Here is a 24,057-nt window from a genome sequence, read left to right as displayed (position 1 = left end):
CTTTTAAAAATATGAACTATTAAGTTCATATTTTTAAAAGTGTAGGGTTTAATGAAGTGGTAAATCAATTTACCACATAATTATACAATTTCAAACTCCATGCGTTTTAATTCTTAACTTAATGCCAACTTTTTAAACGTTTGAAGGAGAGTGCGGGACCCTATTCGCAGCCCAGGATTCATAAGATGGTATTCGGGGCACATGTCCCAAGATCTGCAGATTTGTTGTTGACTACGACGCTAATGAGCTACTTTGGTTCTTGCAGGGTTACTTTGGTCCAACACAAACAAAAGGTGCTGAGCTCAGGAGATAGAGCGTTTGCCTTCGAATGAGGTGTCCCGGGTTCGAATCCCAGCAATGGCTGGTTGATACAAATTACGCATCCTGCTTGCACCGACCACAGTGCTGACTTAAAAATATCTTCCGTGGTAGACGGATCGTGGGTTAGAGTCCCCTTGCCGTTAGGCTAACTGTGGGAGGTTCTTGTGATCTTCCTCTCCATGTAATACAAATATGGGTTAGTTCCATCAAAAATTCCTCCACGAAGGCAAATTTCTCCCAATACTTGATCCAGGAGTTTCCTTATCTTCCGGATTCGGTTCAAAATTAAAAGGCTTCGGAGTTGAACATTAGTAGTCGTAAACCCAAAAAATAAGGTCAACTGTTCAATGACGACAAAAGGTGCTAGTTTTTTTACTGAACTAGACATATAGGTATTTTTGGGCTCAAGTAATTAGCACCTGCAATAAGTTGTATCTAAAATCCAATATTTTTCCAAAAAAACTACTTTCGTAGGAATTTTATTTTTAACTCTAATGTTAAGTGAAAGTGTTTCATGATATAGAGTGCAATAATTAGGCATAACTGAAAAATTAATAACATTTATACCTACAAAAGTTAGAGAAGTTTGATAATATCAATCTGGAAATGTCAGAGAAAAATCAGGAATTTTTTTCTGAGTTTTTGTGGCCACTTTGAATTAAAAAACGCGCATCTAACAAAGATTTAATTCTATAAAAATTCTGCAAGCTATGAAAATTTCCAATTTTATTTTATTAAGACGGCTATATGAAAGTTTAAAGTATGATATTTGTCTGACGTGGGGGGTAATAAGAGACATTACTTTAGGTAAATAGGGAGAGAAAAAAACGTATGTCCGGTAGAAAGAAATGGGATAATAGGATCCATAAGACGAGAGCGCCTTCTAGCGGCCGAGAAAGATAAGGTCAATGCTTGAGATCCATATTGATCGACCTGTCTGTATGTTCAAAGCCTCGACTTAATTAATCGATAGCCCCCATCGCGTTTAGGTGCACCGCCCTTGCTTTGGCGCCAGGCAGAGCGCCCTGAAAGTTTTGTTTTTTTAATCCCTGGCACTTTCTTGTCGCCAAGAGCTAGTACGTATCCCCATTATGAAAATAATGCTGGGCTTATTTGATAGTTGAAGTGGAAAATGTATTTGGCGATAAAGCAATCTTATTGCTAGGGGAAGATGCAATAGAAGGAAACAAATAAAAAGAAGATATGACATCTCTTTTTCCTTAGTTCTGAGAAATGTAGTCTTTCCGTCGTCTTCACTCATTTTCAGTTAAAATTTATTAAAACTTTTTAAAAGTTTTCATTTGCTGACTGAGGGGAGAAAAGCGATAGGAAGTTTAATGCAGGGCATGGTGCGTAGTGCTTTTAAAAAGTGCTTAAAGGTGCTTATTTTCGAATTTTATTTTTTAAAAGCCCGTAAAGGTACTTTTTTCATTGGGTGTTTTTAAAAAGTGCTTAATTTTCCTTTTCGAAAACGAGATTTTTTTTTCTTTACCATGTTGATTCTCACCAAGTATTATGCAAAAGCGTGCTTTTTACATTGTTCTATCCAACATTTCCACAATTCATTCAACAATAGCTTATAACAGTGCCAATCATTTTACGTGTTTGATGAAATGCTTGCGAGTCCGCGTGTCCGCCTTCTCATCTGGGTTCGGTGAGATTATTGCACTCTCATGTGCAACTCTGTTGCATTTCAAGTTTCATTTTCTACCTTCTGATATGAAACCGGAAAATCTCTTGATCATTTTTTAATGGCTAATATAATCAAGAAAAGAGTCCTCTGTCAGAAATTAGTTATTTTATCATGATCATGTAAAGTCTTTGAAAATTATTTTTCATTTTGCCAATTTATATAGTGTTTAAAAATATTTTTGAGTGCTTAACAAGTACTTAAAAGGTGCTTAATTTTGTTGTTGTTGTTGAAAGATTTGGCTACCCACCCTGCAGGGGTAGCAGCCAATAAATTGTTAAAGAAAGGTTCGGTAAAAGCACGATGTAACGAGTATGGCATATAACGAGAATTACGCTGCTATTACGACACATTTTCAAGTCGACGTCAAAATGCTAATACAGTATACGCTCGATATCTCAAAGTTGAAAGGACGCTAAAAAACATTTCGAGATAGCGAGTTTTCGAGATAACGAAGTTCAGAACTAAATATGTTCTGAAAAGTAGAAAAATATATTCTAAAATATCACACTATAAAGTATAGTCATATGTAACATAAGAATAACTTATTTAATATATATATATGTAATGATAGTTAACTAAAAGTTAACGAAATACAACAATGCTAATTTTATTTTTAAAAGTAAGACTAAAATAATTATGCAGTAAATAGAAAATAATTGGTTTATAATGAACTTACGTCTTGATTTGGATTTACTTGGGAAAAAAAAAAAAAAAAAAAAAAACCGTCGTTAACTTGAAAAATATATATATATATAGACGTAGGTTTTGATAAGAAACCCTTCGACATAGGAATTCAAATTAGCATTAGGTGGATATGTAATGCCCGAGGGGAAAAATATTTTTTTGACATAGCAAGGTTTTCGACATATCGAGAGTATTGTATATTTATGACGAGTTAAACTTTTCTACCTTTCCTCTACTACAGCAAAAAATGTATTTAGGGAAAGACAGTAGTCGAAATTTGCAGCCATATACGAACTATTAATATTTTACACAAATATTCTCAATGAGGTGACCCGGATTGGAATCCTAGCAATGGATGGTCGATATGAATTCCGCACCCGGTTCGCACCGACAGCAGTGCTGACGTGAAATATACTCAGTGGTATACGGATCATGGGTTAGAGTTCTCTTGACGTCAGGCTAACCGTGGGAGGCTTTCATAGTTTTTCCTCGCCATGTAACGCGAATGCGGGTTAGTTCCATTAAAAAAGTCCTCCACGAAGGCAAATTTCTTCCAATACTAGATCCAGGAGTACTCTTGTCTTCTGGATTGGGTTCAAATTTACAAGGCCTCGGAATAGAACATTAGTAGTCGTCAGCCGAAAGGATTGGGTCGGCTGTTCAACGACTGTTATAAAATTAAATATTGCCAGTAAATTTACGCAGTTAGATTTTTAAATACCACTTTATCGCTCAGGGATCTGAATAGGATTGAAAAAATCGCCTAAAAAATTACATCTGTAATGCACCCAAGTCAGCCCGACCCACAAGTTCGAAACTTCGCTCCGCAATGATTACGCTTAGTTTTTAAGAAAAATAAACAAAATTCCTTGATTAGTTGTTAAAATTTCGGCTAAACATTGAGAATGTGCATTTTGAGCCACATTCATTTTTTTTTTTAAATATACATTTTGAGCTATTTTTATTTTCCTAAATGCGCATTTTGAGCCCATTTCCTTAAATACGCCTTGTTAGATATGTTCATTTTTTAAACACGCTTTTTGAGCTATGTTTAGAATAAAAAAAATCTCACCTGCAGTATCTATATTATATTTTGTATTAAAAATTATTTGAATCGTTCTAGATTCTTGACTTCTTAACGAAATTAAATTATAAAAAGTTTTTTCAGCGGAAAAAGTTCTGCCATTTTTTTTTATTAGGTAGGACTGTATGTTTTTTTTTTATTTTTATATAAACCTCTGAATTACAGTCCCTGGCCATATTATGAGACGCACTATAAGATTCTATGTAAAATTATAATCATCAGGTGATACTTTACAGCTTTATTGTTTTTATGTGACTGAAACCGGTTTGTACTTGTTTACGTTCTAAATTCATTAAATTAGACGATATATAATATAAATTCAATGATTTGTTAAATTAGACGATATATTAGATAAATATAGAATATTTATTACATCAGGTATTATAATAGTATAGCAAAATAATTATTCGAAGCACTGTAGTTTTTTAATAATGGCACGTTTTGCACGAGTTTGTATGCAAATACTTTTATGTTTAAACATACATGTAATGGGTTTTTATTCATGAGATTTTTCATGTACTTCCTATTTGCATTTATTTTTAACGTATTGCATTGCGATGTTAACCAATTCATACACGAACGTAAACAAGTGTAAACCGGTTTCATTCGCGTAAAAACAATAAAGCTGTATAGTATCACCTGATGATTAAGATTTTACGTAGAATATTATAGTGCGTCTGATAATTTGGTAAAGAAAATTTTTCCTTAAAGTATTGAAATGCTGAAAGATATAAATCATTCGATATTTTGTTTTAGTATCTCTATATGCTGGCATTAAATGTAGTAATTTTGGTGTTTTTTTCGAAGTTTTTTAAAATTAATTGGATAAACAACCGTTCTTACATTTGTTATGTAGTTTTGGTCGGAAGGATGGAATTTTTTTTTTTTTTTTTTTGGAAGGCAGGGCTCCTCAAATTCACCAATGATCACAGGTTGTTGCCGCAAGGCAACCTTAATATGCTGGAGGTGCCTTATCCGCATCCAATGCCAAAGCCGCAGCTGTCACACCCAAAACTAAGCCAATTTACCGTTATTATGTGGTAAAAATGTTCCTTCTGTGTTGAATATCTCCCTCCCCACCGGGTATTTCATGAGCAATTATTAAATGTATAATATTCCCTTTCAGAGATGTTTGCATATGGAACACAAGCTATAGTTTTCATTAGCAGACATCTCTTATAGTTTCCGTGTAGTTTTTCATCGATATCTTTAAAGGAAAACTACCAAAATTCAGGAAATGTTTGTTTTCGTGGAAAACGATTAGGAATTTTATCTCAAGGGGTCGTTCAAATATTACCTAAGCACCAAATAGGGGGAGGGATTTTGTAATTTTTTTTATTTTTGCTGTCAACGGAGGAGGAATTGGCGTGAGCAGTGCTTACTTGAGACAATAAAATTTCATTTTTTTTAAAAAATGCAAAATTAGTGTAACAAAAAGGCTTAGTAAAAATTTCAAATTTTTATTAAAAATTTACATTTGGAAAAAGAAAATTTAGAAAAAATTTCTCCAACTAGTTTTAAAATTTTATAAAATAAAATTTCAACGTAAATTTTGTTTTCCGCAAATTTATATCTTCTATTGGAATTTATTCCTAAGCACCAAGAAGGGGGGAGGGGTTTTGAGATTTTTTTTTATTTTTGATGACAAAGAAGGAAGAGGGATACGAGTAATGCTTACGTACGACACTAAAATCCCCTTTTTTTCCCCTCATTTTTTTTTTTTTTGAATCCAAAATAAATATATTAAAAAAAACTTTGGAAAAATTTTGAATTAAATTTAAATTTAAAAAAAAATTCGAAAAAATTTCTAAGTAGTTTTAAAAATTTTCAAAATAAAATTTCAACGTGAATTTTGTTTTCCGCGAAGTTATATCTTTTATGTGAATTTAATCCTGAAATTTTTAAAGTTACACGACTACAGTAAAATTTAAAGTTTAAGCAAAAAACAAGGGATTTGGTATTAGGAATTTCTTTCGTAAACATGGGGGCGGAGGAGTAATATTTTACTTATTTTTGCTGGTTGACGAAGGGAAATCAAGAAGTGCCAAAAACATTCTTAAGTAATATTTGAACAGCTCTTTATTTTTATTATTTTTTTTCTGCATTTGGGCGTAAAAGTTTTAGCCAAAAATTGGGATCATGGAAACCAATAGACTACGACTCATAGACTATAAATTAAAAACATGCTCATATGTATTTATCTTTCCTCTTTTTTTTATGTCGAAAAAAATAAGCCCGTAGTTTAAAGAAATTTAAAAGACAAAATAAGAATACGGTAAAATTCTTATTAAATTGAAGATAAAAGTGATAAAATTCAATTTTTGCTGTTTTTAAAAATTTTTCTTTAATTTCTCGATTTTCAAAAACTGGTATAAGTTAGTCTTCTAACACGAATAATGAAGCGTTAATCTACTTGGAAATAAAGTAGAAATCACTTTTTTTAAGTATCATAATAACCTATGTGCTAACATATGTGTAAGAAAAATTTAGCATTTATTAACAGTTTTTTTCACTTCTGCAGCAAAAGAATTATTTATTACCTGTGCCTATGTTTTCAATGCAAACAAAAATAGAAAAAATAAAATAAAAAGGGGGGCGTTCAAATATAACGTGAGCCTTAAAATTTAGACCCCCTTTCTTGTTTTTTGCTTTGACTTTAACTTTAGGTTATATTTAAATGATGGATTTACCTTTATACATAACAAATTCGAAGTTATTAACTATACAAAATTTAGAGCAGAAAATTATATAGGAATCTTTTATGTTTTCCTTTTGGAGTCAAAACTCTTGTCCTCCTATAAGAAATTTTTTTCCAACCTTTTCTTCCGAATTCAACTTTTATTTCTAAATCTAAATTTTGTGTGTGGATTTTATACTTTATTTTATCAATTAAAAAAAAATTGAACTATCTTAAACCTTTCAACCTGTGTGCTTACGTAACATTTAAATGATCCGGAACTAAAAGCAAAAAATAAATTTTCGTCAACGGATTGCAGTGAGCTGTGTAACTCATACTTCCCGTAAAGAAGTACCGCTGAAACTTCTTTAAAATTAAAATTCCGCTGTCAGATTGAAAATATCTAATTTATAGATAAGCTTTGAACCGAAGTGAAAAGTCGTAGGTAGAAACGAGACATGTGTTTGTTCAAAAAATGTGAGCATTTGTTCAATTGAGAGAGAGAGAGAGGAGTTAAGTGTTCGTTGTGTGTTCGGCATCCAAGTTTAGTCACACGATGAGAGATTTAGAATAAACATTTCTGTCGCCTTATCAGTTTGTTTAGAAAGCGTCCTGTGTAAAAGTATATGGATGGGGTGCGTCACTTCCTCCATTTGAGACAGGATACAACCGATTTTCAACGAAATCTCTCCCAATATTATGCTCTTAAAAAATACGCCACATACACGGTGAAAGAAAATCATTTTTTTCCGGCCTAATTTTAAAACTCTAATTCTTACTCATATTTAAATCGTAAGATCTTTAATGCTGATTTCTAATAACTAAGTATGAAATATAACTTTGAAATTGCCAACAAGAATAAAAGTCAAACGATAATTTTTACTGACAGAAAATTTCTTAAAAAACGTAGTTTATGTTAAAACCTCGTATAAATCTTCAGATTTCAGGAATTCAAGTGGTAACTAGAATAGAAGTCAAACGATAATCTTTACTGACAGAAAATTTTTCTAAACGTAGTTAATGTTAAAACCTCTTATGAATCATCAGATTTCTAGAATGTCCTCGGAGAAGAAAAGTCTTTTTAGGGGAAGGACACTTTTTTAGTATTTTAAATAAATTCTTTTTTGAAGTTATATTTTTTAATATTTGGTGATGGAGTGAATTTTTAGTCAAATTAATCATAATTAACTCACAAGCAAACAACCACTGAACACTATAAACTTCTATGAAGTTTTAGTGTTCAAAGATTAATCGTATGGGAACTGTATTCTGTTTTATTTGGGATGAGGGGATATTTTTTCCAGACAATTTCATTTAATTTTTAATGCTCAACAATATCGTTGACGCAGAAAGAAAAAAAACATTTGTAATCTCTTTTGTTAAACACGAACACGTTTTTTGGTTGTGTTTCTAAAGAGGCTACTAAAAAACATACTCAACTCATAAAAAAAAAGTATTATGCCATCTGAAGACAATTGTTTTTTACTCAATGTTAGTTTTATCTTTTAAAATGATGTTTTACAATATGTTACTTAAGAAAATATTTGGGAGATTTCCATTGTGTTAAAATTACCGCTTTGGCGCCACCACTGTTTTAGATCATTTTCGCTAAGCGCGTTTTCTTATTTTCTTTCTCATAGCTCAAAATCTATTAGATGAAACAATATATAATTTCGTTTAAGGAGCATTTTAATATTAAAATTTTATGTATGTGATCGTTATTTTTTCAGTTATTTTACGGAAAAAATTACACTTTTTATTTTTATTGCTGTTTTATTTATTTATTTTAACGGCGCGTAATTTAACTTGGTGAAAACTTATTGCATTAAATTAGTAATTTTTGTGCATCCACGTACCTGAAACTGAGCAAAATGTCTCATTTGGTTTGAATATCAAATTTGTTTTCGTTTTTGTGCAATTAAAAGGTTTAAATTAGCGGTCTTTCGGATTTATCGGTGTTTAAGGAAAATTAATCGTTATGAATTCATATTTTTTGTAGCCAAAAAATCAAATCACTCTTATTGTATACGTAGAATTACGTTATCCAAATAATAATAATAATAACAATTCTCTTATACTCTTAATTTTAAAAGCAAACAAAATCAAAAATGTAATAATAACAGTACCGGTAATTTTAACCTTTAAATTAAGGAACAAAAATATTGATAGGAAAACAAAAACTTTATGACTTATATTAATTTTATGCTGATGACTACAAAATAAATATGAAAATTAATGTAGGAAAACTGGATCCTACCATATGATTTTCTGGCCAATAAAAATGCAGGGACAGCAACGGAAAACTGTGACACCATCTTACGATTTTTATATATAGTAAGAAACACCAACCAAACCATAAAAACAACAATCGAAAGAAGAAGAAAAAAAAAACAGCATACTATGCCTTTACTTTGCTGGTTTAAGGAAACCATTAATAATAATTTTATGGTAATCCTAGTCAAATTTTAGTGGTCTGGAACACCGTTAATTTCGAGAGTTGGAATATAATATAATATAATATGAATCATGTAAATAATATTTTGCACTATCCGTACAAATTCTTTCGTTCTTGTGAAAATTTCTACGCTAAAATATTCAATGATATGTTGAGGAAAAGGATTGAAAATCTCTGTTATTAAATATTATTGTAATTCTTTGAGATTGCTGGTTGATACTCCGATTCGAGACACACTAATACACATAAATTATTTTAACTGTCCCTGTTTTCTTTCTATAACACTAGATATATAATAGTAAGAAACGTAATATTCTATTTAAATAATAAATAAAAAAAACTTTGAAAAAACTATTGTTTTAAAAGTTGTTTTAAATTTTTTTTTTTTTATTTAAATATAATATTACGTTTCTAGTTATTGCTAATATATTTATACATACATTATATTTTTATTATTTAATAACAATTATAATGCGTAAAATGCGTTATTAGTAATTACAATAAAGAGTTTAATGGAAGAAAGAGCATGCTTATTCAAACTGTAAAATATTTTATTATGTCTGAAGACCAAAAATGGTGGCAACTACTTTACATCAAAAGTGGTGTAGTGAAATTAAGTAGTTGCCAAAATTATATTACACACACACATATAAAGGCATGTTTTATTATCCTCCTTTTATTTACATTATTTTGTTTACTTTGTGGTTAACGTTGAATGCCACAGACCTTCAGAGAGTCAAAGTGCAAGTAAATGCTCAATGTAACTTGATATGAATTGTGCCTTTCTGCAATATTTTGGATTTTTCAACAATAAATTCGGAGTTATATTGTTACACCTAGTTCTTACCCAGTTTCTACAGTGCAAAGAAAGTTTCATAATTTAATTATTGAAGAATTGAAGTGCAATATCTTTTGAAGTCTTTGATAACAGGTAGATATACAATAACAGGTACAGGTAGAATAGAGCAACAATTTTACCTTGGCCCAAGTTGGGCTCAAACTTGGTTCATCGAACAATATTTCGATGTCTAGATTTTTTAATATTGGTCCTATATATAGGGCCTTATGGGGGCAATATATGGCTTGTATTGGTTGTTTAATGAATATTAAATATCGGGTGAATCTGATAATTCTATATATAGCCGATATTAATTGTAAAATGGGTGTAAAATATCGGGTAAATTGAACAATTCTATTTAAGGCAAACACGGGGAAATTAACAGCTCGTTGAACCCTTATTGAGCCAAGATTCATGAATATTGACCCAATGAGGGCCCCAAGTTATTTTGCTGATAGGGGATAACAGTGAATAGGTGAATTGTAAGTTGTCAAGAAGGGAATAAGGGGTCAAAAAAAGGCGCATTCTTTTGAAATGTATGACAGGATTTTTTAAATACAGTGGAAGAGCTTTTCTTTTGATAGAAAGAAGATAATGTAGTTGGTGGTCGTCAGCGCCGTTCCTGGGGTGGCGAACGCCTGCGTGCAAGAATAATTTTGTGCGCCCCTATATACTATGCTTAAATTTTGATGAATTTGGCGCCCCTTAAATTGGGCGCCTGCGTGCGGGGCATTCGCTGCATACCCGCCAGGAACGGCACTGGTGGTCGTCCACACATTGCTTTATAAAAAATAAAGGATTAAAATTGTGCTAAGGAAAAACAATGTTCGGTTTTGACTATCCTGTATTGTTACTAGAAATAAATAAAATTTTCTCTTCCATCTAAACCTTTCTCCTATAATACTGGTCTTATTAACAGCTAAAAATTGCATTTCCTTAGGAGGAAAAAACTGTTGCCATAGCAAACTTTTTAACTCATTATAAATATGCTGTTTATGTATCTTTAATGTTAGCATTAGCATGACAGCGTTTGGGAAACTTAACGTTACAGACGACTTCGTGTAATATGTTCGCATCGAACTTTCATTGATTGTCGAAATGTTTAGATCTGGGTTTCTTTAAACTTTTGGTGTGGAGATCCCATAATATTTGCGAAAATTTTGTGGTGCTCCATAAGCACGACTCAAATCCATAACACGTGTGTGTGAAACTGACAGTTTTTTTCTCTTGTACTGCAATATACTTTTGCAGTTTTAGATCATTGACTTTGATTTTGGATTTTTATGACCCAGAACAATGTGGGAATTATAAATACGTGACAAACATAAAATTATAATTCAATAAAAAATATATATTCAACTACTAGGTTAAATTCTTTATTGTTAAATTATTTAATATATTGTCTTAACTGTAGGTCGCGACCCACAGTTTAAGAAACTCTGGTTCAGATCATTATCTCTTAATATGCCGTACTCATTATATCGAATTTTTACTGTATTAGTTCTTAAAAATCTGATCATTAGATTAATAATTGATTAAAGATATTTTTTTCTTCTTTTTTCTCACTTTTTTTACGGTCTTTTCCCGTGAATCAATATTTCAATGTCATCGGATTTGTAGAATAATAATCCTTTCTCGAACAATTCAATTGTTTATACTTTGTGTATGATTCCTTTGTCGTATTACATTATTTATTAAGTCATGATCTTATCTATTCATTCTGCAGTATTGAAATACATATATTTATTTATTTATAACCGGCAATAAGCGATTGCATATCATCCAACGTATTAGAGGCCACTTTCCTCTCGTCTAGGATTTTAGGTTAAATTTTTGATTTTCGTTCTCTTGATGTTATTTCTTAACAAACTTATATGATAGACTATCATTCGTCTACAGAACAGAATCCATCAAAATCGTTTTCCAGAAGAAGAAAAAAAAATTAAAATTTCAAAATAAGGCCAGCTATATTTTTTTCTATTCTAATTTAATTGGATGACGATTGTATTTTACGTGTCATGTTTCAAAAGATGCCGCCAAGCCGAGTAGACTGAATATTATTCACAGTTTGTTTGTGAAAATTAAATGCGCATTTAAAATTATCTATTCCTCGGTCTACTCCATTTTGACAAGTTGTTGAGAGAACTTTTGTTCTTGTGTAGAACTTTAAAGTGAAACTTATTCACACATTCGTTTCATGAATAACAGATACCCGGAAAAACTCCACTGGGCAGATCGAGACCTGCAGTTTCCACTATGAATATCTTCCACTACGAATTCACCAGCAGCACTCGGAATTCAAACTAGGAAGTTTTTAGAACACAAAAATAAAAAAATTATAAATAAATAATAATAATTATTAATATTATACTAATGATAATTAATTTATTCATTTTATAAGTAAAATTAATGTTAATAAAAACACCTGTTTTTTTTTTTAATTTTGAGAAGACTATGAACAGGATTTGAAATTAATGGACTAATAGCGGACTAAAATTAACGGTTCGGGACTAATAAAATTTGATTCGTTCCATTATAAAATAATTATAAGTTTTAGTTTCGCTTTCGTGTTTTAGTCTAGTGTTTTTGTTAGAAAATAGTATTTTTCATCACAACAATGACACGGCGCCTTCTCTATAATGTAGTTTTTCATTTTTTTTTTTTTTTAAATTTAACAGAAATATGTACAACAGACCAGTGAAAATGATACGGACTAAAAATATTATTTTATTATTGGCCCTTGAAACCATTGACTAAATTTTTTTAATTTATACACCTGCTATAATAATATAAAAGACTAGCATCAAACCAATTTTACTTCAATGCACTCCGTGAAAAAAAATAAATATTTGTTTTGTCATTCCCGTCCCTAATTCTCATTAAAAAAAATTCTTTGAAATAAATTAAAAAGAGTTCGTTGCCGAAATGAGTTCATTTTGTTCCACGTTCGTAAAACTGACTTAAAAAAAAATTTGTACAATATGGATGGAGTGAGAGTGAAGCTGAAGTAGTGTCTTATAAGGAAATGTTTACATATCATATGCAAGAAGTCGTCCATCTCATCAGACGTCCCGTTTCTCTTTCTCTAACACGATAGATTCTCTAAAAATAGATTCTCTTTTGCGCACTTTCGCCTCCCCCTCTCATATGCGTTCATTTTCAAAATACACCTTATTAACTACAACTTCGGGGAAAAATTAATCTTTTATTTTCATAGCGGTTATCACAATATTTAAGCACGGCGCGCTTGCAAACATGTTTTTTTTTTTTTTTTTTTTTTTTTTGCGGGGAAAAGGCTCAGGACTTACCGGTTTCAACCCTTTGACGCAGAATTTTTATTAAACATAGTTTTCATACTTTTTTTTACTGTTTTGTATTAACTTAGGTCAAAATAAGAGAAAAATATTGCAACACGGCTCACTTCCAAACGATAATTTTTCAAATTTGCAGTTACAGTCCCTGGCCAAATTATTAGACGCACTGTAGTTTTTTAAGAATAACATGTTTTGTACGAGTTTATATGCAATGCTCTTATATTTAAACATAAATTTAATGGGTTTTTATAGAGGAGATGTTTTATATACTTTCCATTTGCATTTATTTTTAACGTAATGCGTTATAACGTCAACCAATTAATACACGAACATAAACAAGTGTAAATCGGTTTCAGCCGCGTATGAACACTAAAGTTGTTGAGTATCACCTGATAATTAATATTTTACATAGAATCTTACAGTGCGTCTTATACTGTATTTATACCAATGAGATACAGTTATTCATCATTCATTCTTTAATTTACAAAATCAGTTATTGATAAATTTTTCAACATGAATGAACAGGAAAATTTACTACTTTTTATCGAATTTTTTTTATTTTAGTACACATATAATTTCGATAATCTAACATATTTTTAGTACCGTTTTTTATATTTAAAAAGTACCAAAATATATTTTTGCTTGTAATTGGGTATAATATGAAAAAAGCACAATTACTTCCACTTACTAGGAATAACATTTACCTTTTAGTTTAATTAATAAACTGAGTTTTAAATATGTTTACTAAATTCATAAACTTCGGTAAAACAACAAAATAAATTATTTCCAAAGGAACTAGACTAATACAATTGGGTATACTATAGCTTACGTCACAGGTTGTGTTATTCCTACTAAATGTAACCCATGAACGGCATTTTCTGCGAGCCTAACTTCAAGCCACAAATACACAAACGAAGTGTTTGATCGTTTAAATAGCTGCTCGCCAGATTTTATTGCATTATAAAGAAAAGTAATTGATATTCGATTTTTGATTAATAATTGATTTATGTGGATAGTGGCATTTATGTGGATAGTGGCATAGAATTTAGCATTGCGTCATGGTAAATGTTATTCCTACTAAGTGGAAGTAGTTGTGTTTTTTTTTAATATTATACCCAATTCCAACCTGGCGAGTAGCGACTTATAAACAAGACGCTTCGTTTGATGCTTTTACTTGTTGCTAGAAATCAGGTTCGCAGAAAATGCTGTTTACTAGTTTAATTTAGTAGGAATAACACGATCTGTGACGTAGGCTATAGTATACCCAATTGGAGCGTCAGAAAATAAAATATATAAAAGGGACACCAGTGTCCTAACTGCGTCAAAGGAATGAGAGATCATGTGTTGGCAATTGTTTTTCCTTGTCGCCAGCATGAACATTCGTCCCTAGAACCGATAAGTACGAATTTTAATATGTCAGAAAATGTCGATATTTAACAACTTATCGCAATATTTATCCAATTTAACAAATTTATAATATTTTTGCATTGATCAATATTTTCGTTACCTAATTAAAATCTATCAACACTCACAATAATCTCGTGTTCAATAATTATCGTTATGTATAATATTCCCGAGATTTCTTTCCATAAGTTATGGTACCGAAAACTAGTATATCGATCTTATCGTAATCGATAATTATAACAATGATAGCGTAATATATGATTGTAACAATGATACGGTATTTGGTTATTATAGTTACCAATAATAATCGTGACATCATCGTAATCGATATGATGATGATAGCGATATTGTTGTATTCTATACACCTATGTGTATCATCGGTATCTGATAACCTGTGTTAACCAGAATCTGGCGATGTTCCCACATGTTGGTGAACTCGCCATGACTTAGCTTTATGGCTTCTTTGACGAATGACTTATGACCAAAAATTCTCAGTCATTTACTCCAGTAATACTTCAGATGTTTTAAAGCAAAATAATTACCATGACGTCATCACGACGCGTTTCTTGGAGTTTCTCCCGTCCCAACTACCAACAGCGCTCTCTAGTGACACTTAACGGAAACGGCTAGTTGATTCAGTAGATAACGGTATATTATGTAGTATCTCTATCGTATTTTTGTTTATTTCTGGATGGTCATATTTGTAGCATAAATGAATGAATAACAATTCTTTGCGATTTATTGTTTTAAAGTTGAGTTTTTATGCTTTATTTCATTCAAAATGGTTGAATTAAGATTGGGTTGAGTGCATATAAATTCAGTTAGTGATTCGAAATTGTTTCATATTGTGCATAATCAACTCTAAATCTAAGAGCAAGAAAAATTGTGCGAAATTAAAATATTTAACATAAATCGTAATTTATTATCGCGCATCGAATTTGTTGAAATATAATTCTTTCTCGTCTACTTCTTTTATTTTACTTAAATTTATTATTTGTTTATGTATTTTATTGTGACCCGAATATACTTTAGTTTTGTGAACCTGACAACTTTAATGCTTCGACAATCAATCAGGATCGAGATACCCACACTACGTCAGTTGCAGGCATCGAATTAAAAGTAATAATGTAAAACGGTAAACAATTCATCAATCTAACTGATAGTTCATCACTTTGTCGTAGCGTGGCGTTGAAACCGTGTGGGACAGTTTGTCATTTTGGCTCGCATCGATGAAAAAATGCATCGTTCTTTTTATATGCTTACTCTCAGAATTTCTAAGATCAAATAAAAAAAAGAATATGGAATTGTCTGTACCTGTAATTGCCCTTTTTTTTCTAAGTGAGAGCAAAATAGTTTCGTTTTTAATTAATTTTCAGCCAGGGAGAACTTCAAAATATTAATACGAGCACAAGTCTATATTCTTTTTAAATAAGTTAATAAATTTTTTTTACGATTTTTAATGGGAGAAACTGTTTATTAAACCTATTTACAATTTTGTTACCACTTTTTTTTGTTTTATATTTATTTTTCTTCTTTTTGTGGATCATTACACAGTACGATCTTAAATTCCTTAATTTTATTCTTTATAGTTTTATTTTATCGTTCAGCAACCAATTGAAAAAGAACTTTAATTTTTATTCTATAAAATCGCAATAAACACATTTCAAACAAATATGTCATTACCACCTAAACATAACCCTACATTTTAAGAATTAATCAGGCCATAACCTCTCTTTTTTTCAAATTCTCTCGTCATTAAAAAAATATCGCTCATGTGTTGTACGCTCCGCTTTTACTCAAACCGGAATTGGTTATGATGAAATACAATATTCTGTGACAAAAACACACCCAAGCCATAAAAACAAAAATGGGAGACAAAAACAAAACATGCCATCCTTTTACATTAATTACTTGTCCGGGGTGCTTCTAATAATTATCGTATGGGGGTCCGTGTCAAATTTCAGTGGTCTCCGACCAACTGACCATCGTTAATTTTGAACTCTGCATTTGGATTCTTCATAATTAAAATATGAGCGGTTAGCCGCACTATGAAATATATGATCACATTAGCTTTAGTCAATAGGGATCGGCAGTTGAAGTTCCTAATTTGGCGTTTTTCGCCAAATCTCGGAAACTTTATTCTAAGCGAATCGAAAACTTTTTACACACGACTATAAATTCGTTTATCCTGAGATAATTCCCGGTCAAAGTAATTTTGAATAATTGAATTAATCATTTGTTTATTAAACGGTTAATAGCTTTTAAGAAATAAAATTAAAAAATTTTTTTTTTCAATTTTAAAATCAAAGCTTAAAGTCAAAGCTGCCCCGTCAGGGGGCATCCGAAGAATGCTGTAGACTCAAAGAACGCGCACGTGACCTCACAGCAAAAGAAAAAGAGGATTCAAAAAGGTAGGCTTGGTGGCGATCCATGGCAACACGTCGGAAAAATGGGCAAGGGAGGCAGAAGCAACTCCAGGGAAAACTCTAAAATAAAAAAATTTTTTTGTCTTTTAAAATTGAAAATTAAATAATTTAAATAAGTGTTGTAAAAAATTTGCATATTTTTCAAACCAAAAATTTACCGGCCGTTATTAAATTAAATAGTAAAAAGTAATGAACGATTCAAAGTCGTTCAAATCTGATAAATGAGTTTATAATTTTTTCCAAATTTTTTTCGATTTGCTTAAAAAGTTCCTGAGATATGGCAAAAAACATAAAAGGGGAAATTAACACTAAGGGTCTCAATCAGACTGCTCTACTGACTGAAACTATTTGGTCTCTATCTTCAAGATTGCAACTAACTACGTATCTTTCGCGGATCAAATATTAAAATATGTTTAAAAAAAGTTATATTTATTCAGAGAGAGAGAGAGTATGTTTTGTGTCTGATTTCGCAACTTAATTACTAGTTAGCACTATTTAATTATAGCATATTTTCTGCCAAATTTTTAAACCATTAGCTCAAAAATCGCCACCTAAAATAGAATTCCAGATTTTCACAATGTCAGCTCAGTGCCTTGTGCAACCGTGACTCATCTATCTACCATAAAATAATTCCGTAACTTAATTAATAGTTAACACTAATTAATTGTAGCACACTTTCGGTCAACTTTTTGAACTATTGAGATTGGCATCAATTTGAATCTCGTTGGCTGTAAAGTCGCCACTTAAGATAGAACCCCAGATCTTCACAACATCATTACCTCTATCTGTAGTATTATTAAATACATATATTTAGTAAATAATTTTATTACTTAATTAATAGTTAGCAATTATTAATTAACATACACTCTTTGAACCATTCGAATCGGTTGATACTCCTCAATTTGAAACTGGTTGGCTTTGAAGTTACCACTTAGGATAGAACCCCAGATCTTCACCATATCATCATCTCATTTATCTACAATATTATTAGATACATATATTTAGTGTGAATAATTTTCCTACTTAATTAATAGTTAACAATTATTAATTAGCATAGACTCTTTGAACTATCGGTTGATACTCATCAATTTGTAGCTAGTTAGCTTTGAAGTTTCCACCTAAGATAGAACCCCAGATCTTCACAATGACATCCTTAACCACTGTGTCACTAATCTATCTATATTTTATCTAGTAAAGTACTTAAACTTATTGATTTTAATGTGCTGTTGCAGCTATCCGTCCTTGTCGATGATGAAGCGATGGCCATGGTGAGCAGCCTGGCAGCCATCAAAGATTCCCGGTGGCTCCAGCTGGAAGTATGCCGGGAGTTCCAAAGGAACAAGTGCACTCGATCAGACACCGACTGCAAGTTTGCCCACCCTCCCTCACACGTCGAAGTCCAGAACGGAAGGGTCATCGCCTGCTACGACTCCATTAAAGTAAGTTCTTTGATTATTTAAGATTCCATTGCTGCAGGTGTATAATCTTTTCATTTCGTTTACTGTTTTTCCAGTTCATAGCCGAAACGTAAATATTTTCCATCAACTTCGTTTTAAATCTGAACAAATAACGGTTTTTGATTCCTCTCACACGAAAAAACAAGTTGAGTTCGTTACTTAACAGAACCGGTGAAACTGCTTTCCTGGCTTTGAATATCAACAAAGTTTGAGGCAAATGTTTACAAAGAAAACGTAACACTTAATTAAGAGGGTCCATCACTCGTTGTCCATTAACTCCGTTTTTGCCAGATGGAAAACCAGATTGATGACTTGTAAAGACATTGAATTATCCGAATGCAGTAAGAATGAAATTTGTTGGAAAAAAAAGTTTTTATAAATTTTAAGGTGATGAGGATACTAATTTTTCAAAACCATTTATTTACCAGGGCTAAGTCCCCTTTTCGCTAACGCTCACCTTCTCCGATGATTGCCTCGCAATAATTGCTGTTTCTTGGCATAAAACAGTTGAAATTATTCAACGAAAAATATATGTACTAACTAGAACACTTGTACCTCCACTTCCCGCTTCCAAATATTTCTCTTGTGGTACTACTTAGATCTATAAGTGAACATAAATTATTTAGAAATAACATTTAAAATTAAAAGTATACTATTATAACAAATTGGGTAAAATCACAACTGTAATTTAATATTTTTGCTTACCAAACGGATGGATGTATATTTTAAATACAATTTTAGCATTCATCACTTTGTGCACGAAGCTGAAAATAAAGTTCTAAATCATTTAACGAATCTTTTTAATCGTAACATAATAGTATATTAATGTAATTTGCACCAAAAAATAATAATTGTAAAACGATCAATAAGATCAGACACCGATTTAAATAACTTTATTTAAAAATGTAACGTAGGATTGCATTATTCTGATATAATAATGAAAACAATCCTTCTAAACTCTTAATTTAGAAATCAAGCAAAATCAAAAACGTAATAATAACAGTACCGGTAATTTTGACCTTTAAATTGGGTATAATATAGCCTACGTCACAGGTTGTGTTGTTCCTACTAAATTTAACCCATGAACGGCATTTTCTGCGAGCCTAACTTCAAGCCACAAATAAACAAACGAAGTGTTCAATCGTTTAAATAGCTGCTCGCCAGATTTTATTGCATTATAAAGAAAAGTTATTGAAACTAAATACAACTAAATAAACAACAACAACTAAAACAAATAACAACAACTACTAATAACAATAACTAAATAAACAACAACTAAATTCCATTCGTTTAGCATTGCGTCATATGTTGTTCCTACTAAATCGAAGTAGTTGTGTTTTTTTCATATTATACCCAATTAGGGAAACAAAAATATTTATGGGAAAGAAAATACCTGTATGACTTACATCAATTCTATGCTGATGACAACCAAACCAATATGAAAATTAATGTGAGAAAACTGGATCCTACCATGTGATTTTCCAGCCAATAAAAATTTGTTGACAACAGTGGAAAACTGTGAGACTATCATTACATTTTTATATAGAACCATCGTTCTTAATACTAAGGATAAGCCAAAAATTATCCACACTTATACCAAAACTATTTACATATTGGGGTACTTTACTTGTCTGTTATAAAGGACCGTAATTTGACGATTGCTTTTCTGAGTTATAGACTACACGAACATTGACCCCCATAACGGATAAGTGCAAATTTTATTATCGCAATAAAGAAATATCGTTATTTAGTACTATTTTGTGATATTTTACCAATTTTACTAATTTATATACTGGATATTATTTTAGCAACCCGCATAAAATTTATCAATACTCACAATAATGTCGCAATTATCATTGTGAATAATTTTCGCTATACTATCATCTTCATATGCCATCTTCATTTCGCTATACTATCATCTTCATATCCTCTTCATATACGATAATTATAATTATCAATAATGATCGCGATATTGTATAGTTGATATAGCTATGTGTATTATCGGTAGCCAGTGACTAAAATCTAGCGTTGTGTTTACGTATTGGTGAACTTGACTTCATTACATTGTGCAAGCTGTCTTAATTCCTCTCTTTTTATTGTTTATACTGTTCTGGTGGATTAACTCTTATCTTTTGAGCCACGGTGACTGAGGGGATAGAACTCTCGCCTCCCTTACAGCTGACCCAGGCTCGAATTCAACCAATGGTCGATCCGAACGAATTATGTTCTTGAATCACACCTTGCTGAAGTAAAATACCATCAATGATAGACTGATCATAGGTTAGCATCTCCTTACAATCGATCTAATCGTGGGAAATTTTCGTGTTATTCCGTTCCATGTGACACAATTGTTTCTTCAGAAAGTCCTCCATGCATGCTAGTTTGGCTCATTTTTTGATCGAGGAATTCCCTTGTCTTCTGTGTTGGGCTCAGAAATTAATGTATTTAATTTAATATTTTACGTTAATGCTTTAGGCTTATGTTAATAAGCTATAAGACGAGATTCATCCTCTAGTGATGCATGTTGGCACATTACACTACCACAATTTTGATCAGAAAAGCAGATGATAATCATTAGATGTTGCTTTTTTTTCGCGCAACATTTTATCTAAATGCACAAACAGTTTTATTCTATAATATAAAAAATTAATTTTATCACATCAAACTCAGTTATCAATTTTCTTGATTTTATCCTAATTATTAATTTTTACTACATTTTCATTAACGCGGTTTTTTTGTTGTTGTGAAAATGGAATCTTATTATCAAAATTTCGACTTCTTTATAAGTATCTAGAGCACTTAAATCTGTATTGGAGCTCATTGCGCGATGAAAATGAATGCAAGTGCCAATGATTTCCTTAGCGGAACAGACAGAATTTATGACGATATTATCGTAAAGGAGAATTTTCCACCACTCGAATTACAAGCAACTTTCCGATTAGATAGAGAAGTCTAATTTTAGCCGAAGCCCCGCTCCTGATGATAATACAAGTTTCAATCATTTTTCTAACTGTTAGTATTTGAATTTATCGAAATTCTGACTAGCTAGAACACTGAAATTCAGTGCTTGATGAAAAAAACAAGTTACAACTGTTTTTCAAATGTTGCAAACGAAATCTGACTCAATTTTAATCCTGATCAAAATTTCGACTGCTTTCCGATATAAGCTAACAAAAACAAATGTATAGGTAAGAAAAATAATAAAATAAAAAAAGTTAAAATTTCATTCTTAGTTCATAAAAGTAGTGCATAAATGTCTGTAAACATAGATTTACCTATAATTTTTATTTATTTACTATCATACATTAATAATGAAATAAAATAAAATTTTAAAAAAAATTACGTTTTTCAAGTGGAAATCCTACCGCACCTAGAACGGAAAACATAGGGCGCAATCATTTCACCAATTAACTTTTATCACCACCAAAAATCCTCCGCCTTTCGAAAGTGATGCGCCTCAGCTTTTAAGTGTGTTCGAACTATTTTTTCCCCATGTTGCCCACTTGTGAAACGTAATTTTTAAAATTTTTAGTTCATTATAAATGAATGAAAGAAAATAGGTAAATAATTACAGACGTGACGGCGAGGGCTGTAAAAGAGTTGTAGGTGAATTTGTTAGTTGCAGATATTTTATGTATTACTTTAAATCTTCCAAAAAGTTTTAGGATTTGAATAAATGGGGGAGGGGGAGAGACATTTTAGGATCTGTCATATAAAATAACACTCGAAATCATCGATCCTCTAAGTCGTCTGCATAATCCAATCTGTAGCCGGGGCGCTTTCTGTTTCAAAACTTGGTGCTGTGGCTATTTCCTTACGGATATCCCCTTAAAGTAAAGGGCGTCGGTGCGTCGCGCCCTGCTGGACCCCGGGCAAAAGATGGCGCCGGGAATTCGCGCACCCAGACCAATCGATCCACTGAAGAAAAGGATATTATCACGCGGACATCATTGGCATATTTAAATGAGTATTTAATTTGATTACCAATGGTTTTTGGATTAGTTTTAAATTTATCACCGAAAAGTCAGTTTTATATTCAAAAAGGAAAAATATTTTTTTATTAATTTTATTTTATATAATTGTGAAATGATAGTTTGTATAAGTTTTTAAAATGTTATCGCTCTTCGCTTTCTCTTATTAAAATATGTATGCAACTTTATTCTATCGTTAATTAAAACCATCTGAATTTTATTATTTAGTTTCTTTTAACTTGCAAGTTATATTTAACGTTTGATATGGGACCGACCATAAATCTTAGAGGGGAGGGGTTTTTTAAATTGTGACAAAGGTAAGGGACAAGAAGTGTGACAATACAAATTTCCGTTAAAATTAAATAATTTAAAATCAGCACGTTATATATAATCACTTTATTTCATTTTTGTCATCAAAATAAGTACACATCTAACTATTATTGCTGTTATCCTCACTAATGTCATTAAACTCAAAGTTAAGAAACAAAACTTGAAATGTAATCTGTAACATGTGTTTTTTTTCTTCTGAATTAGTATGTGTAATTTAGTGTGACATGTGACTAGTAGGTATGCTGAATTGTGACACTTAGTGACAAAAGGGTGGAGGGGGTCAACAATAAAAAAGTGTGATATCATTAATGGAACGGCCCCTATTGAGATATCTAACGGGGGGGGGGATTACCAAATTATGAGGTATGAAATTTTAAAATGGTAACACTCCTTATATACATGGCACATGAGTGCCTCAGTTAGATGAGCGGTCGAAGATTTGGACTCTTTATTAATGTTATTGAGAATATCTTCCGTTATACCTGTGCCTTAATTTTAAATGTATGTATTTATAAAACTATAAAACTGCTTCTGAATATATCTTTCATTTATGCTAAACAGAAAAGTCAATTTATAAATTTTTTGTAATCTGGCTGAAGGTCAGTAATAATTGCAACTTTTGCTTCCTGTTATTAGTCCTGTTTTTCTATTTACATAATTATCGTTCTTTTTATACTTAGCTGTATAAGCGGAAATTAAACTTTAAAATGTTGTTCTTCAGTATTTAATACTAGTATAGTAATACAGTTATTTTTATTTAAAGTACATATTAATTACTTAATTTTATACCTGTATTAAATACTGAAGAGCAACATTTTAAAGTTCTTCAGTATTTAATACTAGTATAATACGGTTATTTTATTTAAATGTTATTAGTATTAACTTTATACCAGTATTAAATACTAAGAACAAATATAAAAACAAAACGTAACGCAATTATTTCTATGAAAATAATTCTAGTATTATTTTTTTTATTACACATAGTGTCAGTTCAAATATTACGTTAGCACCTAACGGAAGGGGAGGAGGTTTGTCATTTGCTTACTTTAGCTGACACGAAAGGTACAAGCGATGTTTGCGTTAGACATTAAAAATAAAATTATTTTCAAAAATTTTTTAATGTGAAAAAAAAAGTTAAGAAAAAAAATTACTAGTTGAATCAAAATTAATATAAAAGTTTAAAAAAAAAGTTAAGTTTAAGGTAAGAAAGAAGGTGTCGCGTCAATTCGCACTCAATTAGTCGTGGAACTATTTATCGCGCGCAATTCGTCGAGGCGACATCTCGTCGTGGGCGCAATTCGTCGCGTTGACAATTCGTCGTAGGCATAATGCGTTGCGGGCATTATTTCGACGAATTGTGCTCGATGAATTGATGCAAACCGGGAAAGGAAATCTTGTGAATA

At 31.3% G+C, this 24,057-nt stretch overlaps 1 protein-coding gene across 5 annotated transcripts in view; it reads left to right on the top strand.

The window, feature by feature from the left end:
* The window catches only part of mbl (splicing regulator muscleblind), a 101,023-nt gene that overhangs the window by 35,133 nt on the left and 41,833 nt on the right, over positions 1–24,057 (top strand). For all 5 annotated transcript variants that reach the window (XM_016055188.4, XM_016055191.5, XM_016055192.5 and 2 more), the window contains exon 2: positions 18,129–18,335. In XM_016055188.4, coding sequence (XP_015910674.1) covers positions 18,156–18,335 — 180 coding nt within the window. In that variant the 5' untranslated portion in view covers positions 18,129–18,155. The remainder of the gene's footprint in view (positions 1–18,128; positions 18,336–24,057) is intronic.

Source organism: Parasteatoda tepidariorum, chromosome 2, assembly GCF_982258835.1.
Source record: "Parasteatoda tepidariorum strain Cologne lab strain chromosome 2, Ptep-v5.0, whole genome shotgun sequence".
Taxonomy (NCBI): domain Eukaryota; kingdom Metazoa; phylum Arthropoda; class Arachnida; order Araneae; family Theridiidae; genus Parasteatoda; species Parasteatoda tepidariorum.
This window is presented reverse-complemented; position numbering and strand designations above follow the sequence as displayed.